Source organism: Eucalyptus grandis, chromosome 5 (genome assembly GCF_016545825.1).
Source record: "Eucalyptus grandis isolate ANBG69807.140 chromosome 5, ASM1654582v1, whole genome shotgun sequence".
NCBI lineage: Eukaryota > Viridiplantae > Streptophyta > Magnoliopsida > Myrtales > Myrtaceae > Eucalyptus > Eucalyptus grandis.
In genome coordinates, this window is record NC_052616.1 from 4373577 (window position 1) to 4393533 (window position 19957).

The 19957-nt window shown below is 36.1% G+C and overlaps 2 protein-coding genes across 2 annotated transcripts; both read right to left on the reverse strand.

Annotated features, from left to right (window-relative positions):
- Positions 1 to 2314: 2314 nt before the first annotated feature.
- On the reverse strand, positions 2315 to 5669 carry LOC104441371 (protein ACCELERATED CELL DEATH 6). Its single transcript, XM_039312346.1, has 4 exons — positions 5178 to 5669; positions 4321 to 4952; positions 3735 to 4242; positions 2315 to 3022 (listed from the first exon to the last, which is right to left on the reverse strand). The coding sequence occupies exons 1-4, from the start codon at positions 5270 to 5272 to the stop codon at positions 2986 to 2988; spliced, it is 1272 nt and encodes a 423-aa protein (XP_039168280.1). The 5' UTR covers positions 5273 to 5669; the 3' UTR covers positions 2315 to 2985.
- Positions 2348 to 2767, reverse strand: LOC120293481. Its single transcript, XM_039312843.1, has one exon. It carries the CDS (start codon positions 2765 to 2767, stop codon positions 2348 to 2350), a length of 420 nt encoding a protein of 139 aa, XP_039168777.1.
- Positions 5670 to 19957: the final 14288 nt, after the last annotated feature.

Sequence of the window (19957 nt, forward strand, 5' to 3'; positions counted from 1 at the left end):
ATTCCCTATTGTTATAATTTAAGCAAGCACTGATCATAGTAAATTATTTACTTTATTTTCCTAGAATATCCTTACGATCGTGAATTTTTCAACTTTAATATTATGGTTGATTTGTGCATCATATGCAATTTACTCATCTTTCATTGCATTTTTCTTTTTGTAGTACAATCACTATGGAATATGACATTGTTTTTTTGCCTAAATGCATCTATGGATGATGGAAACTGCAAATGAAGTCAACCCCTTAGGGCCCTTATGAGAGGATGACGACGAGAAAGCATCTAAAATCGGCTCAACGGTATGAGAAAGTCCTCTATTTGCTGCACGATAAAGTGGGGATTCATCAGCAGCATCATTAACCACTGGGGGTTCGCCCCAGTGGCCACCCTTCCAACATGGAAGGGGGAGGTGAGGGGTTCAAATCCCCACCTCCTCAGGGGGGATGGGGGTAGGGACGCGTAAGTTTCGAGAGTAGGTTGCGACTCCCACGCCCTGCAAGAGGCAGGGCACAAGTCTGCGAGTGAGTGTAGAGTAGGATTAAAGTAGGACTGACAAAAAAAAAATAAAAATCAGCAGCATCATTAATGCTGCACAATTGAGGATCTTCCTTCTTCAATAAGCAACATAACCACCCAATGATGGCCTCCTCTAACTTAAGTATGCTTTATTTGAATGACGATTTTCTTTGAAGGGATAAATTATAGTATTAACAGAAAAAGATTAAAATTGTAATCAATACAAGAGGAGGGTGATGCATATTAGCAGTATGTTTCCATATTTATCTTATGCCATTAGAGTTCAGGAAGCCGACTAAATAAAAAGAATGAAAACTCAGCTGCGAAACGAATTGGCAATTGTTGAGGGCTAAGAACGAGAAAATTTAAATTAAGCGAATAAACAGACGAAAAAAGTGTTGATTTACTTAGTCATATCTGTTTATTTGAACACAACGATTATAAGGAGAGAAACCATGAATTGCTTTGGTATTCTATATACCAAAAATAATCATTTTGCCCCAATTGAAATACGAAGGACGTCTTCCTATGATTATAAAGGATAATTACAAAGGGATAAGAGTATTCGAAACCCTAAAACTTATTGCAAAAGTACAATTGGATCTTAAAGTCTTCAAAATTACTGTCAAGTCTTAAAACGTGTCTAATTGATTCAATCAAGCCCAATCCGTTAGCTCCTTCCAAATTTGACTAATAGAAAATATTAACATGGCTTTTTAAAGGATAAAAATTAAAAGAAAAGATAAAACTTATTGTTCATCTTTTTGGTCGAGCCCACATCACCCAAATGGGATTATATTTACTATTCGTCTTCTTTGTCCAGTTTGGCCATAACCGCTCCAAGCTCGACAAAGCTGAGGCCGCTCAAGCTTCTTGAGCTCACAGCCATATCCTCTCGAGTTTCATCGAGTTTCACGCTCTTCGATTTTCAAATTATGCACTATATCTTGCTTGGCTGTTTTGATGCCGGCGAACGCAACGTTAGGATAACTTTAATGACACGTCGAGGTATATCAGGCTTCGTTATCTCATTCGAAGCGGACATAAATAAATTTGCCTACGTAAGGTGTCTGGTATGCAGCTATATTGGCAGCATGATTGGGAAAAGAACGACGGTGTTACAGATGTCTTTCTTACGAAAGTGGCTTAGTCACAGAAGCATCACGTGCAACGTTCTACGGAATTTAAACCAACTTAAGAAATTTCATATTGTGTCGTAGATGCCTGGCAGCCAAACTTCCAATGATAGGTAAGATTTTCTTACAAGATGCATATGTCGCCGGATGAGAAATTATCATATTGTGTAACGGTGTTTGATTGCTAAAGCAGCTTATTTAGTAGTGACAAATTGACTTTTCTCATGAAGCTTGGGATAATAAAAGGCTCTAGGATGTATTGGTATTATAGAATTTGTCTATCCAAAGGGTTAAATTTATAAATGCTAGTATCATTCCATATGAGTCCTTGAGGAAAATGGTCATTGCAACTATCGGACTCTTAAGTTTTCATTGCCCACTTTACTGCGTTCTTTTTGTTTGGAAGGCCTCACTTGGTGTGAACCATGTCACGATTTCAATTAAAGTTGTTGATTAGAAAGGACCCTGTGAGTCACTCTAGATCTAAGGATGAATGTGCAGTCGGGCTTGCCGTACCCTGAGGAGCATGCGAGCGCACCTTGCGCGGAAAGTGATCCACTTGCTAAACTATCCACGCACAATTTGCTACGTCACTTAAAGTACCAAGCTCGTATATCCTTCACGTTTTATAACCGTGATACAATCACGTTGTACATCTCAACATACAGGAAAAGTCTCAACTCACCAGCAACTTTCCTAGAGTATCCCATAATCAAACAATAAGTTTCGGACGTATCGTCTAGGAGTGCTACTTAGCCACCAAAACGGAGCTTCAGGGTCAAGGAAACCACCGATGACGTACATAGTCACGAGACCTCCAGACACCACAAAAGGGACGATTCGGAGCCCGGTGTCCTTGGACAATACAAGATATGTAGCAGTAGCAAAGGCCAGCACCATCGCAAGTATGGCAACGTACATGCTATAGGATGCGACCTTGGCGTATCTTACCCGTAGCCTATCGCTCACGAAACAAGTATCGAATTGTAAGAATAATGCCAGGATTGAGAAACCAAACGCTGTTGTGTTAGAAATCACAAAGGCTTTGAAAGCAGCCCTGCCAGCAAGAATCGCCATCCCTTGGTCGGGTCCGTCCTGGTTATAACCTCCAGGCATCGTGAAGGATGCGGCGAAGCTGACTGTCGCTATGAGCACTGCCACTAGCAGTTGAAGGTCAATGATGCCTCTTTTTGAGGAATAGAAATTTTCCGGGTTGGCAATATTACTTCCTGTAATTATCGACGCAGCTGGTTGACCCTCAACATTTTGTTTGTCCCTCTTCCTAACATACTCAATAACACGGTCTTCATAAAACGGCCTCCCATGATATCTTTTCAACAAGTGATCAACTTTTGCAGCTTGGTAGCCACCCTAAAAATTGAACAGAATGTATCCATTAACGAGTGGTCTTTGCCAGCGAAATACTTCAATCTTTACACACTCAAAATCCATCTATAACAAGCAAAACTCCTGGCAAGTCCTAAAACATAATGGAGAATTCATTGAATTCATGTCTTTTAGATAAGGTAGCAGTTAGATAAAACAGTAAATATAGTTTCCTAGAGTAAACAGTTACAGTTTCAAGTATCTTATATCATATCATCTAGGAATTTTTTAAAGTCCTTTTCTCAGATGGGGTAGAGAGCAGGTTCTCTCTTTTGCCTCAAAACCGTTTGAAAGTAGGCAGGAAAGGAACAGAAGGAATTTACCTAAAAAGTGTACAAAATATCCGTATTCATTCATATGAACGTGGCAAGATAGTTGTTTCCAAAGTTAGAAGGCACATGTGAACTTTTGGATTTGGATTCTCCTAAGTTACATCTTAAAGTCACCTCTAAAGTGGTTGACACATCAGGATAAGAGCCATCAGAGTCCAGATTCATTCTGCATTTTCCTTCCTATTTCCATTTCTTTCCTTTCATTTTCTCTTTATCCCTAACTTTAGAGGAACCCAACCCCAAATGTTTTGCATTGTTTGTTTGTACCTGAAATGAATATCACCTGGGGCACAGTTTCTAATGATACTGAAGAAATTACTCTGCGAGTGAACAACTCTAGCTCTATGGTGTTCGAGCAAGCATACCTCTTTATGAGCAGAAAAATATCAAGGGCTGTCTTATGATCCTTATTTGTAGCAAAAATGTCCACCCTCTTGTCTCGTCCAAGTATGTAGATGATATTGTACTGTTTATGAAGTGCAGCCAAATGTAGAGCCGTGTTTCCACCAATGTCTTGTTCATTGACAAGATCCTCCAGGTTTGGCGTCCTTAGTATGCGCTTGACAGCATTTACTTGTCCACCGATAACAGCTGCATGGAGAGCCGTTTGCCATTTGTTGTTTATTATGTCACAAGCATCAGGACAGGATTTAACAAGCACATCAATGACATTGACGTGGCCCTGAAAGGCTGCAATGTGAAGAGCCGAGTCCCCCTCTTTGTCTAAGTCGTATGCCACAGATGTGTCGTGCTCCAGGAGATGTCGCACTTCTTTCACTTTGCCAATGCAAGAGACATAATGAAGAGGAGTCCACTCCATATCATCTCTTTCTCTGATCACTTCTGGTCTCTTTTCCACAATCTTCCACCAACCTTTGCATAAAAATAGGAATACGTCATGAATTAAAAAACTGTTCTAGCATCTTGACATGGACATGTCATGATACTTACTGGTCAGTGAGCCATGCCTCGCAGCATGCAGAGCTGTCAATCCCTTAGGGCTCTTATGAGAGGATGACGATGAGAAAGCACCTAAAATCAGCTCAGTGATATCAGAAAGTCCTCTATTTGCTGCAAGATAAAGCGGGGATTCATTAGCAACATTAGTAATACTGCAGAGTTGAGGATCTTCTTCAATCAGCAACTTCACCACCCAATAATGGTCTTCTCTCACTACATCGTTTTTCACTGGATGGTGCATCACCGCATAGTGCAGCGCAGTATCCTTATGCAAATTCGACTTTCGAAGTAGCTCTTTGCATGCCTCAACTCGCCCTTTTTCAACGTCCGAATGCAGTGACTTAGCCAGTTTAATGAAGGCTCGAACCACTGTATCGCTTCCCACTTTAGCAGCAACGTGCAGGGGAGTGTCTCCTTTGCGGTTAACCTGCCAAAGAAGGGACGGTCCCGATGGACATTGAAGGAGGCGGTCGATGAATTTCACCTGCTTGTATTGAGCAGCAACATGAAGAATGTTATTGTCCTTTGGCGTCATTTGGTGGAAAATGTCCTCTTCATCCTCTTTCAGGGAATCAAAGTTTCCTGATTTTGCAGCCTCATACACTCTACGATGCATTCCCATTCTGAGAAGTTCAAGAAAATTCTTTTAAGCTCCACTAGAGTAAAGCTAAACATCTAAAGAAAGAGGCAAGACCGGGACCGGCCCTCGTTTGTTGCAGGCGAGGGCTCGCGGACGCTTACCCGCCGACCCTTACCCACCTTCTCCACCTTCCATCGACAGAGCACCGTGAAACATAAACAGGTTACTGCGCACAGGTGAAGTTTAAGGCGCAAACTCAAAAATTTACCTGTAAACCGATTCGATATTGCTGTCAGCCAAAGGAGTCAAGCGTACAGCCTCGCTCGCCTCGCTCGCTCCGGATGACCAGCAACTGCAGATCATCGGCGACGCCAGACAACCAACGATCCCACGCGGCTACTTAAGACAGCGGCGCCGAACGACCGGCGACTTCAGACGGCGACTTCAGAGGGTGATTCTCGGGACGGCAAGTCCGGCAGCTTCGCCGGGTCGGTGCTAGGAAGAGCCGACGCAATGAGGGAGCGAGAGACAGAGATGGTTGACGAAAGATGGGAAGCGAGGAGGAGAGAGGACGTGTGGTCAGTCGGCACCACCGAGAGAGAATTTAAAGCCTGCATCCGCGGTTGGTGGGGAGGTAGAATTACCGCCGCCGCCCCGCCGGTCCTCGCCGGTCGTCCGGCGGAGGCTCGCCTGCCCTCGCCGGTCAAGATCGGGGGCGCCTCGAGCTTGTCTGACTCTGTATTGGACTCTACTCCCTTGAGGGAAATAATGAAAGGGAAAATGAGAGTTGGACAGCAACGTCACACCCTCTATGCAGATTCCACCACCATTTTCCTCGAGCCGGTCCCACCAAGTTGGATGTTTTAAATAAAAAAAATAAAATCAATAAATAAAAAATAAAAATAATGGAATAGAAAAGACCTTTTATTGCAAAACTCCTTTTTGTTGGTGGGGAGGTAGAATTCCCGCCGCCGCCTCGCCGCCGCCTCGCCGGTCGAGATCCGGGGGCGGCTCGAGACTGTCTTGACTCTCTGTATTTGACTCTTTTCCCTTTGAGTTTTCAACGTCAGGGAGATAATGAAAGGGAAAATGAGAGTAGGACAGCACCGTCGCTCTCTCTCTCCCTCGCCATCGCAATTTTCCTCGAGCCGGTCCCACCAAGTTGGATGTTTTAAATAAAAAAACAAAATCAATGAATAAAAAATAAAAATAATGAAATAGAAAAGACCTTTTATTGCAAAACTCCATTGATATGTAGTACTTTTATTACAGGACAAAATAAATGTAGGATTTTCATTAACATCTATGAAACGCCTTTTTTATACACTAGCAGTCTTAAAAGAAGAATATACTTCATTTAACAGGAGGATTATAGATGTCGAAATTGAAACTCGAATACATTGAGTACACAATTTAAAGCTCCGATAAATTTTAGCCAGAGCCCCAAAATAATCGAAGCTTACTCAGAAAATCAAAATCTTGATTATCTTGTGACTTACCAAAAATAAAATTTATTTGCAAATCTCAAAGTATATAAGATTCGTATGATTACATTTTGTGCCTCGCTACTTTTTTTTTTGGTGCCACCCTATTTTTTCACCATGTTAACCTGATTTCAATTTATAATAACATGACTAGATAAGAATGCAGTATGTCTACGTTTCACAAGTGCTAGAAAGAGACTCATTGTGGTGTATAAATTTTTTATTTTGTTCGGTTATATCTAAAATCTTATAAAATTATATGGATTACATAGGTGATAGGTGGGATACTAATTTGACTTTCATTGTATCTGTTGCGAAAGGCGAGTGATCGAACAATAATATAGACAGAAAAGAAAATAAATCGAATACTAGATTTACGTGGTTCAGTCGTAAATACCTACATCTACGGGGAGAGCAGCAGCGAATTTCACTATAAATCAAGTAATACAAGGAGATTACATACTCAAGTGACTCAAACACTCTCTCGGTGTTTCCCAAGCCCCAATTACACCCAATAACGCACGCAGTGTTTAGCTCCAAAATTCTTCAAGAAATAATTTTTCAATCTCACGAAGGAATTATACGTAAATTTTATCACAAGATTTAATTGGCTACGAACATTAATTTTTCTTGGATGTAATTCACGATAAAGAAAATCCCTCCCAAGCACTCGACGATGAGACAGCGCTTCAAGACCAGTGTTTCGCGGTCAATTGCGGAACACTAAGCACTCACGAGGCGCTGACGTGCGGCTACGTTGATCATCGAACGTACCACTTCATACGTAGGGTTTTCTTTTCACGCCAAAGAAGGAAATCGTGTGCCCATGGTCAAATAGTTGACCTGGGCCCACCAATGTTGGATTCACGCCTACATGCAGAGAGCTTCCCTTTTTTATTTATCCATCAGCCAATCCCTGTAATACTGAGTGTGCGTGTGTGCCCAAGGTCAAACTTTTGACCTTGGGCCCACCACTTTAACAAATCTTCAAGAGAAACTTCGGCGGCTTCACTCCAAAGCGCAAAATTCCTCATTTTAATTATTTCCTCCTTTGTGCAACTTTAAGGTCCAATGAATCTCAAACTCGAGTCATAAATTTAACAGTATCTATAACGAACAAGAATATCTTCATGATTTCACTACAAAAGAGTTGAGATTTATGCGTAGGATTGTTCGTTTAAGTGAAACAACGTCTCACGAATTAGTTTTCTAGATTTTCATACATTTGGTTTTCGATAATGATTAGTTAACAAAAAATTTATTTACAACTAAAAATGTATATGTATACATAATGTTAGGAATACGAATTCACTAAGCTGAAAATAGAAAATCATTTTCGTGAAAAATGATTTCCCGAAAAATATATTCCTTTGTTATGGAATTTTTTCCTCAAAATAAACGCACACCTATGTAATTATTCAAATTTGACCGAAAAAGGTAGTTATTCAAAGCTGCTAAAAAAAAGCCCATAAGTAAAAGTATATATGTCCTTGTTGGTTTCAATTTCTTTTGGAAAAAGAGCCAATATCTGGGAATATTTTGTCGAGATTCTTTCCAAATTTAGTGCATGTCTATTTTATGCTTCCGATTGCCAATATTACTTCAACTGCGGTAAAAAAAGGCACCGTTATTCATGGGGAATAATGATGCCATCACCATAACCTTGTCCAAAATAAAATTTAGAACAACAATGTTGTTTTAGGTATTGGTTCACACTTGAATTAATGTTAACACACACGTAAAAGAGAGAATAATGAAATAAGATAAATCAGCATTTCTTTTAGTCAAATTAGGTGATGTTGTTGCGCAAATTTTATTGCACAAATTTAACAAATTTTAAGACTTTATTGCATTTTTTAAAAAAGTTTTAGGATTTAATTGACATTTGCAATAATTTTTTAGGATTTCATTTATGTACTAGTTCCCAATAGATATTCGAAATGATTTTCTAGATATCTTTTCAAGTAAATAAAATCCCATATTAAGGTCCTATAAATATATAATTAGCACAATAGATAACAAGCAACAAAATTTAAAAGGAATATTCAAGAAATTGTTTCAACATTCGTAGAATTCACAATCTCACTGGCCAAACTTATGCCTATGATCACAATTTCTCAATGACAAGACCAGCTAAATTCAACCTCCCTAAAAGAAAAATTAAAAGGAATATTCACGAAAAGAGGTTAATATCACGAAAAATCACAAATTGATACAATCATGATAAATTTTCTCAAAAACTAATTTTTTTAACCACAAAAACTCTAAACTACCATATTTATGACAATTTTATTCTTATTTTGTTTCTGTTAAATTTGATTAATATCACAAAAATCACAAATTGATACACTTGTGACAAATAAGGGTAAAATTCCAAATTAATGCACCCGCCGCCGGTTGCCATAGAAACTAACACATAATAAATTTATCACAAGTGTACCAATTGGGGTTTTTTATATATCAAAAAAATTAGTTTTGATAAATTTGTCACGAGTGTTTCAAACCCAAGGTTAAATTCTACGCTATTTCCACAATTTTATTGGCTGCTGAAAATACCTCATCATATTAAATTAACTACATTATCCCTTGCAGGTCACACTCTTGATTTAATATTATTTCTTACCTATTATTTCTTTTTCTTTTGTTTAAATTTTACCAGAAAATAAAACTATCCACATCTCTTTCAAGTAACTTTTTTCACCCTAATGTTTGTTTTTCACATCCATTACAATTCAATATTTCCTTCATTTTTGTCTACTTTTGAATTTATTCCCCGTTGTTACAATTCAAGCAAGCACTAATCAGAAATTGGAGTAAAGAAAAGTTAGTTTTATCTGTAAATTATTTACTTTTTTTCCCTATACTATCCTCAAAATCGTGAATTTTTTTAATTTCGATATTGTGGTTGATATATGCATTACATACAATGTACTCATCTTTCATTGCATTTTTTTTTCATAGTGTAGTCAATATGGAATATAACATTGTTTTTTTGCCTAAATACATCTATCCATGATGGAAACTGTGAATGGAGAGCATCAATTAATCATGTCATCAAGTTTATTTGAAATTTTACCTAATAATTTTCTAACACGAGTGGATCCTATGAGAGTATGCAGATGCATTTTCTTGCTCAATGTTATGTTGTCTCTATTAAAGGTCCAAGATAGACAAAAATCTTTTTCTTCGTTGCGACAGGAGAGGTAATTATCGTGATTAATATAATGTTTCCATTGCATGTTAGAGATGAAAGACCGAAACTTGTTTGGTTGATTGTCCTTTGAAGTTTGTTGCTATAAATAGAAGAATGGACGGGACCATCCAAAATATTTAATGCACCATAAAATGAATAATTAAATAATTTGAGTACTGGTTCACCAAATAAAATGAAAGTTGAGTAGTTAAGATACACATACTACAACATAATGACTTATGTTAAGTTACAATTAAATGAAATGTGAACTGAGACCGGTAGAAAGTTCTTTTCATTTTTACTTGTGCTTAAGTTACTTTGTGAATGATATTTTCCTAGTACAGAAGAAAAGGAAATGTACAACTAAATAACATAATAATTAGCTTTTCTTGGTCAAATAATTAGTTAGCTATCTACATAATAATTATTTTCTAGAAAAAGAGGTACACCAATTTTTGTTTCAGATGGAGAAAGAAAAGAAAAGGATCGGAAGAGAGCGAGCGATTGTTTATTCTCCTAGTTGTGCATGGATCGGAAGTGGTAAATTTCCGCCCTTCTCCGACTAGTACATATGCTTCAGATTGTCAGTGAGTCTCGCTTAATTGTATTTTTCTTCAGTGAGTGATGAAACTAAGAATAGATGGTATAATCAGTGAGACTAGGATCTGTCATTCTTCTGAAGTTATGCTAATTTGATTGCTTATAATAGAAAAGTCCCTCCCGGCAATTTGGACTTTTCCATTTTTCATCGAGTTCTCTCGTGTAACTTGTTGCCGCCACTGAATTCAATCCATTTATACCAATCGACTTCTGCTTGTCCTATGTACTTTATATGGCTTGTTAATCAATGCTTTCTGCTCTTGTAACATGTCTGCCATGCGTCTCAGTGGGAAGATTCTATAGACCCATTTAGGTGGAGAAGTTCTTATATGAATTTACAATGTAGAGTGACTTTACTATATTTGGACCGTAGGAACTAGTGGGACTTTCTAAAGATCTACCATTTAAAACCAGATTTAGTTTACGTGGAGAAGTCCTTATATAAAGTTCTTATATGAATTCTCGTTGCCGCCTCGCCGCCGCACGCGGGCCCTCGCCGGTCAAGATCGGGGGGCGCCTCGAGCTTGTCTTACTCTATATTTGGCTCTTCTCCCTTTGAGTTTTCAACGTGAGGGAAATAATGAAAGGGAAAATGAGAGTTGGACAGCAACGTCACACCCTCTATGCAGATTCCATCACCATTTTCCTCGAGCCGGTCCCACCAAGTTGGATGTTTTAAATAAAAAAATAAAATCAATGAATAAAAAATAAAAATAATGGAATTGAAAAGACCTCTTATTGCAAAACACCATCGATATGTAATACTTTTATTGCAAGGACAAAACAAATGTAGGATTTTTATTAACTTCTATAAAACATCTTTCTTTTACACTTGCAGTCTCACGAGAAGAATATACTTCAGTTAACAAGATGATTATAGATGTCAAAATAGAAACTCGAATACATTGTTCACACAACTTAAAACTCCCATAAATTTTTAGCTCAAGCGCCAAAACAATCAAAGTTTACTCAGAGAATCAAAATCGTGATTACCTTGTGACTAACCAAAAATAAAACTTATTTACAAATTTAAAAGTATATTAGATTTGTATGATTACATTTTTTACCTCGCTACTTTTCTTTTTCTTTTTCTTTTTTGTGCGGCCATACTTTTTCTCCATGTTGGCCTTACTTCAATTCAAAATAACATAACTTGCTAAGCATGTAGAATATAAATTTTTTATTTTGTTTGGTAATATTTGAAATCTTATAAAATAATGTGGAATACATTGGTGGGATACTAGTTTGACTTTCGTTGTAACCATAACAAATGAAAATGTATTCATGATTTCACTACAAAAGAGTTGAGTTTTGCATGTAGGAGTGTTTGTTTAAGTGAAAGAACTTCCCACAAATTAGTTTTTTGAATTTCATACATTTGATTTTCTGATAATGATCAGTCAACAAAAAATCATTTATAACTAAAAAAATATATGTATGCTTAAAATTAAGAATATGAATTCATTAAGCTGAAAACAGAAAAAATGGTTTCTTGAAAAGTATTTTCCTTTGTAATGAAACTTTTTTCTCAAAATAGACGCACACTTAAGTAATTATTCAAATTTGACCGAAAAAAAAGTAAGCTATTCAAAGCTGCTAAAAAGTTCATAAGTAAAAGTTATACGCCCTTGTTGGTTCCTGGAAAAAAGAGCCAATAGGAATATTTTGTCAAGATTCTTCCAAATTTGGTGCATGTCAATTTTATGCTTCCAATTGCCAATATTACTTCAATTGCCATTTGCGGTAAAAAAAGAAAAGAAAAAAAAAAGGCACCATTATTCATAGGAAATAACATTGCTGTCACCATAGCCTTGTCCAAAATAAAATTTAGAACAATGATGTCATTTTAGGTATTGGTTCACACTTGAATTAAAGTTAACATGTGCATAAAGAGAGAATAAGAAAATAAGACAATTTAGCATTTGTTTAGTCAAATTAGGCGATGTTGCCACACAAACTTGATTGCAAAAATTTGACAAATTTTAAGATTTTGCTGCATTTTTTGTGAAAGTTTTAGAATTCAATTGCATATTACAATTTTTAGGATTTCATTTATGTGCTTGTTCCCAAAAGATATTCCAAATGATTTTCTAGTTTTAAGTAAATAAAATCCCACATAAGGTTGTTGACACCTAAATTTTTTACCCAAAAATCATTTTCGAAAAATATTTCATGTCAAATTCTTGCATATAGATTATCTAGGTGTTTAGTATAGTTTTTTTTTAATGGAAGATGTTTTTCCTAAAAAAGTAAGAGAGAGAGAGAGAGAGAGAGAGAGAGAGAAAGAAAGAAAGAAAAAAATGAAGCAAGTTGGGGCCAATGATCTAAATGTGACTAGCCAAGCCTAGGAGGTCAAATTGGAATTAAAATGGCAAGTTGGGGCCAAAATGCAATTTCCAAAAGTTGAGCGACCAATTCGCAAATTTTGCAAAATTTCGCCCAAATGCTTAAATCATCATCTTGGTCACTAATTAAGTTGAAATTGAACTTGGGCCAAGTCGAATCAATCAAATCAAGCCAAAAGGACCAAATTTGCATTGAATTGGATATTTTCGAATAAGAAAATGGCCAACTTTGAGGGACTCTCTTACAAAATTGGGTGGAAACAATTGTGAAAAATGGTCAAGATCTTAAACCACTATACATGAGCTTGCTAATTGATCAAAAACCGTAGTCAAATTGATAGATTTAGACAATCAAACCAACTACCAAAGCTCAGCCCATTATTAAGTCTTAATTCAGAGCTGCTAAGTAGGCATATTGGTGGCCCTACCATATTCCACTCAGCCACCCAATTAGCTTGATTTTTGCACGTGATGGAAGATCATTATTGGTAGTACAAGTGGATGGAAATTGGTCAGGGATAGGCTGCTGAACGCACGGGAAAATTGCAGCAAAATCCAAACACTCAACAGCTATACGTCAAAAAGTTATTGAAGTATCCCTATTGACAGGCTTGGTAGGTGGAGAAAAGACAGACCAAAAATCCCTGAATTCAGGGGATAAGATTTATGAAGCAAGCTCTTTCAAGGCATGAGAGGGAGGAGACAAGGAGGAGAGGAGAGAGTTCATGATCATCCCCCGAAGGATCCCTTAGAAGCAACTCCAGAAAAGAAAACCCAGAAATTTCAAACCGACCTTGGTAGAGAAAAGTAAAATTTTCACAAACTTACAGCCACAATTAGCCAAAACCTTCAACTAGAGAGTGAAATTTCACTCAAATATCTTTCCAATCATAGGTCGCACGTCCTAAACGGAGATCGGGAAGGCCTCCTAAATCCCGGCCAAGAAAGACTGAATTTAAGTGTTGAGTTTGGTTGGTCACGGGTGAAGGAAAGTGAGTGCTTTTGAGAAAATTGAGAGACAAAATGAAGAAAATCTTGACTTGTACCCCAAACTAGAATACATATAGTTTTTTTTTTTTTTTTTTTTGTGTTAAGTTTTCCAACAAAAGAGCTCTTAAAGTCTAATTTGAGAGGTCAATGAAAACCTTCGTTGTTAGTTCTTTTTTTTTTTTTTTTTTTTTGTGGATCTCATTTCCAATTGAAGAAGCCAACTTCCACGGGCCTCCGAGGATAATTTCTCGGTTTCCTTAGCAAAGAGTTACTTTAAAAAGAAACTAGGAAGCAAGGTAACAATCCTAGATGTATTTTTGGTCAATTTTGAACATGTTTCAACCATGAAAAATCAAGAGGAAAACTAGTTCAAAAAACTGATTTTGAAGGCTAGAATTTTTCGAAGTGTTGAAATCTCTTCAAGAATCTTGCATGTTTGATTTGCTATACCTCATTTTCGTGCATTACTTGTCTTTGTGACTTAGATTAATATTATATGGGAGTACAAATGATGCATAGGTCAGCTTGGTTTGGTCTTTAAATCCTCGTGTGAACTATGAGATCGTCAAAGACCAAGCCTATCCACATTAGTTCAAGGCTGGTCAGTGTGGACTTTGCATGTGTGCTTCTTGGAGAGGTTGTTTTGATGTGTTCGGTTGGTCATTCTCTATGATGTTTGTTGTATTTGAAAGCTCATGTTACCTACTTTCACTTGGATCAAGTAATGTTTCCCTTAGATCTCGTATGTGATGAGTGTCGGGGCTTGAATATGGTCATGCAACCTGTATGCTTGACTTCAAACCCAGATTTGCAAAATCAGCTCAAACTCGCATATTTGAGACCCATTTCAACTTAGTTCTTTTGTGTTTTAAGCTATGATTTCTGTCTAATCTTGCTCCTTGTATGTGGTAGTATAATCTTGATACTTTAGTTTCACATGAGATTGCTTATGGGTTGAGATTAAAGGCCACAAACATGGCCCGAGGAAGCTGGTTTGGGATGATTTGATGCACACCAAGTGTTCGACGAAATGCGCAAACCAAGTTTCGATTTTAAAACTGTTAATTTGAGCTCGGTTATTATGATATTCATGTGCTGTGTTATTCCATGTTAGCACAGATCGGTTTAAAGAATTATTATTAATATTTTTAAAGAATTAATAACAACAACAACAACAACAACAACAACAACAATAATAATAATAATAATAATAATAATAATAATAATAATAATAATAATAATAATAATAATAATAATAAAAGAAAATTTCAAAAATTTCAAAAATATATATAAAAAAAATATTAGATAGTATCAAATTAGGGCATAAATGACATTTATGAGATTTTCCTAATTTTATAAAGTCATTATCTTAACTTGATGCTGTTTTGATATTCTATAATCATTTTTGTAAATAATCTATTTTGCGTAGATTAAAATTAATTAGAGTAATTTCATGCATCTAGAGTAATTCCATGCATATTTAAATTCCCATTTTGCTCATGGGGGTCCTATCCCGGGGCGTGATAACAAGGCCATGTAATATTATTTGCTCGACTTGTATCGAGTCTTTTTTTTCCGCATTACTTTCAAGTCATTTCAATTTCTTGGATGTTATTTACCACACCACTTTTCAATAATTTGAGTGTAAATTTCTTTTCTAAATTATGTTAGGATTAGTCTAGAGATTTAAAAAAAAAAAAAAAAAACCTACAAAAACATTTGCATAGACATTTACTAGTTTCATAAAGATTATAATTGGTAATCAAGATTGTGTGGTCATTTAGATATAGAACCTTTCAAGTTAGTGGCACCGCAAGGGCACTAATAGAAACATTGGCGTAAACAAGTCCCCGTTCCTAAAAATCTCTGGTTGCTTAGGAATCGAGACAACACTCCCGTGTCTCCATTGGTTTCTAGCCGATCCCAATAGGCTAGTGGCGACTCCTAGAAATATTTAGGTTGTTAAGAATTGAAATACGAAATCCAATTTCATGTAAGGTATGGGCTTGGGAGAGCCCGCACTTGATCCAAGACCGTTGGTCTGCCTCTTTAGGCAAATACCCTTAAACCTTCTTCCTTTCCTTGGATGGAAAAAGAGAGGTTGTAACAAAGGTCCCATAAATATATAATCAACACAACCAATAACAAGCAACATAATTTAAAGGAATATTCAAGAAGTAGTTTCAATATTCATAGAATCCACAATCTAATTGCCCGTACTTATTCCTACGGTGACAATTTTCTCAATGACAAGACCAGATAAATTCAATCTACCTAAAAGCAAAAATTAAAAGGAATAATAAAAAAAGTGGTTAATACCAAGAAAATATTTGTTCCCAAACTAATTTTTTAACCATAAAAATCATAAACTGGTATATTTATGACAAATTTACCCTTATTTAATTTTCATTAAATTTGGTTAATATCACAAAAAAATCACAAATTAAGTACACCCATTTGTCATTCAATTTAGTCATTTGATGATAAAATTTTACGGAAACTAACGAATAGAAAATTTGTTATATATTTACCAGTTTGAGGTTTATGGTAGTCAAAAAAATAGTTTTTGATAAATTTGTCATAAATGTTCTAGTACCAAAGTTAAATTCTTTGCTATTTCCACCATTGTATTGGCTGCTGACACTCCCCTATCATATTGACTTAACTATTTATCTCTTTCGGGTCACACTCTTGATTTTATATTTTTTTTACCTTTTTGTCTTTTTGTTTTGTTTTAATTTTACTAAAAGACAAAATTATCCACATTTCTTTCAAGTAACTCTTTTTCACCATAACCGCTTCTTCAACACCCATTACATTTCATTATTTCCTTTATCTTTGTCTTCTTCCAAACTTATTCCCCATTGTGGTTGATATGCGCATCATATACAATTTACTCATCTTTCATTGCATTTTTCTTTTAGTAGTGCAGTCACTATGGAATATAACATTGTTTTTTGCCTAAATGCATCTATGGATGATGGAAACTGTGAATGAAGAGCATCAATCAATCATGTTAACAAGTTTATTTGAAATTTTACCTAACAATTTTCTAACTCAAGTGGATCCTTGGAGAGTGTGTAGACGCATTTTCTTGCATCAGATTATGTTGTCTCTATTAAAGGTCAAAGATAGACAAATATCTTCTTAGTTGTGATAGGAGAGGTAATTATTGTAATTAACATAATATTTCCATTGCACGTTAGAGATGAAAGTTAAAAATCACTGTGTTATCTATAAATAGAAGAATGGACAAGTTCATTCAAAATACTTAATGCACCACACAATAAAAAAAAAAAAAAAAAAAATTGACTATTGATTCACCAAATAAAATGAAAGTTAAGTAGTTAAGATACACATATAACAATATAATGACGCATGTTAAAGTTACAAATTAACGAATTGTGAACTAAAAGTGGTAGATAGGTTTTTTCTTTCTTGCTTGTGCTTCAGTTACTTTTTGAATGATATTTTTTTAGTACAATGGAAAAAGAAATGTACAACTCAATAACATAATAGTTAGCTCTTTTTGGTCAAATAATTAGTTAGCTATCCATTTAATAATTATTTTGTGGAAAAGAGGTACAAATTTTTTTGTTTCAAATGGAGAAAGAAAAGAAAAGGATCAGAAGAGAGCGAGCGATTGTTTATTCTCCAAGTTGTCCAAGGATCGGAAGTGATAATTTCGGCCTTTCTCCCGACTAGTACAAATGCATCGGATTGTCAGTGAGTCTAGGCTAATTGCATTTTTCTTTAGAGAGTGATGAAACTATGAACAGATGGTAGATAATCAGTGAGACTAGGATCTGTCATTCTTTTGAAATTATGCTAATTTGACTGCTCACACTAGAAAAGTCCTCGGCAATTTGGACTTTTCCATGTTTCTTCGAGCTCGCTTTTGTAACTTGTTGCCGCGACTGAATTCTCAATCCATTTTTACCAATCGACTTCTGCTTGTCCAATGTACTTTATATGGTTTCTTAATCAATGCTTTCTGCTCCTGTAACATGTCAACCGTGCCTCCACGTGGGAAGTTTTTATAGACCCATTTAGGTGGAGAAGTTCTTATATGAACTTACAACATAGAGTGACTTTATTGTGCTCGGACTGTGGGATCTAGTGGGACTCTCTTAAGATCTACCGTTTGTAAGAACCCAGATTTAGTTTATTGCAAGGATGAGCATACAGATCATCCAAACCGAGAACTGCCCAGACTGGACCGGATTGGCCGATTTGGTCTAGTTCCCGGTTCCATTGGTGATTGTTGGTGTGGTTCCCAATTTCAACAGGGAACCAGATTGGACCAGATCGATGGACTGTATCAATTTTTTTTTTTAATAAAATATATATTTTATTTTCTTAAAAATAGCAATAAAAACTAAAAATAGTAACAATCCATGTATGTTTCTTAATTTTTTTTCCTAAGGGATTGATTCCATGGAAATGGAACCAGACCGGACCGGTCGGTCCCATCTAGTTCCCAGTCATGGGACCATCCAGTCCGGTCCCCAATCCTAAAAATTGGGAACCGGTCCTCTCGGTCCAGTTCGCGAGGACTAGTTCCCGGTTCCTAGGTGGAGCCAGATCGGACCAAGAACCGATCACTCCTAGTTTATTGTATGCTCTTTGATCATTAAATAATTTTTCTGAGAGGCATAAATGGAATATTCTTTTGATCCATGAACCCGTAACTTGCTATAGCCGATTAAGATCAAATTTATGAACTGTAATGGGTACAGGTACCATTGTCTAGTATCGTCGCTTTTAAAAATCACTGTGTTATCTATGTAAACTGAAATTTATTACGACATTAAGCAGCTTGGGTTTTACCATATAAAATGGAAAATTTTCCGTTTCCAAACATAAGTTACTTATACATCAAACATTATAGATGTCGAGGCACGATCTCTCTGGCCGGTCTTCAAGTGACAACTCCGGTGGTCAGCTCTGCGCACCGCAAAGAGCAGGAGTCCTCTAGCGTTTTACCTCAAGAACCTCTCATTGAGTAGAACGTTGGCCCTCTTAATTTCTATCCTCACCAGGTTCAGTGGCAACATCACACGATAAGTGAACCCGCTTGCAAACAAGAGTCACTTGTCCATAATGAGTATCTACAACATTTTTAGCTTAAGTATGCTTAATTTGATCGACAATATTCTTTGAAGGGGTAGATTTTGCTATTAAGAGGAAAAAATAAAGATTATAATCGACAGAAAAAGATGTATATAGGCAATATGTTTCCAAGTTATCTTATGCAACCAGAGTTAAAGGAAGTCCATTTATGGTGCGTTTGATAACATTTCTATTTTCGAGAATAATTTTTATTCATAAACAGTTTTTCTATTTCTATTATTTAAGTAGAATAACGTATTTGATAACTGCATAAAATTTCTATTCTTTGAATAGAAAAAAAAATATAATTCATTTAGTAAAAGAATGTGTTTAGTAACTGTATAAATTTCTTACAGTACAAGCACAACCCGAATTTTTAGAAAAAGAAAATGTCGAGTTTTAGTATGTGACTCCATTACCGACCGAATTAGTCTGTCTTAATCCCCTCCCCAAACTGATTGGCCTAACTTATGCACCAATTCTCACAAGCAACCGTCGCTCATAATTTCTTTTTCTTATTAATTCTTTGAGTTACAAATAAAGATCACTATGTTTGTTGACAGCTACTTGACTTTTTTGCTAAAATTGTGTTGGTTGTATTATACTGCGGGCACAAAAAATTACCCAAGTCCTTGACCTTCAACTCCAACCGGATAAGACCAAGCAAGACATGATGAAGGTGAAATTTACTAAGTCCTTTTAATCGGCAACCTCAAGTAATCGACAAAGATGATAAGGATTTGTTGAAACGCAACACAGGAAAAATACTAAGTGTTGAGCAACGAGTGTGGGCAAATGAGACTTAGTTCGGTTGACAAGTGAACCGAAACTGAAGTGAAGATTGATGGATCAAGAACGAGATAAGCATTCGAGTTACAAAGCCAACAATTTCAATCGCAATTGTAACAACTCCTTCAATTGTGAAGATAGCACATTCACCAGTTCTAGTATATTGGCAATATGTGTCCATAGTTATCTTATGCAACCAGAATTAAAGGAAGTCAATTTATGGTGAGTTTGGTAACATTTCTATTCTCGAGAACAATTTCTTCTATTTCTATTCTTTGGACAAGTTTTGAGTAAAAAAACACATTTGGTAGCTACACAAAATTTCTATTTCTTGAATAGAAAAAGAATAGAATTTGTTTGGTACGACCTTATAAATTTCTGTTCCCAATTTTTTTCATTTAATTATAAAAATGTCAATGGAGACTTAACAATCCATATTTGGATAGAATTGGACTTTTATAAGGATTTAATTGATCGAGCTATTGTAAGATGGCCTCAAAAAATCCAATGTAATAGTTAGTCAAAGATGGATGGT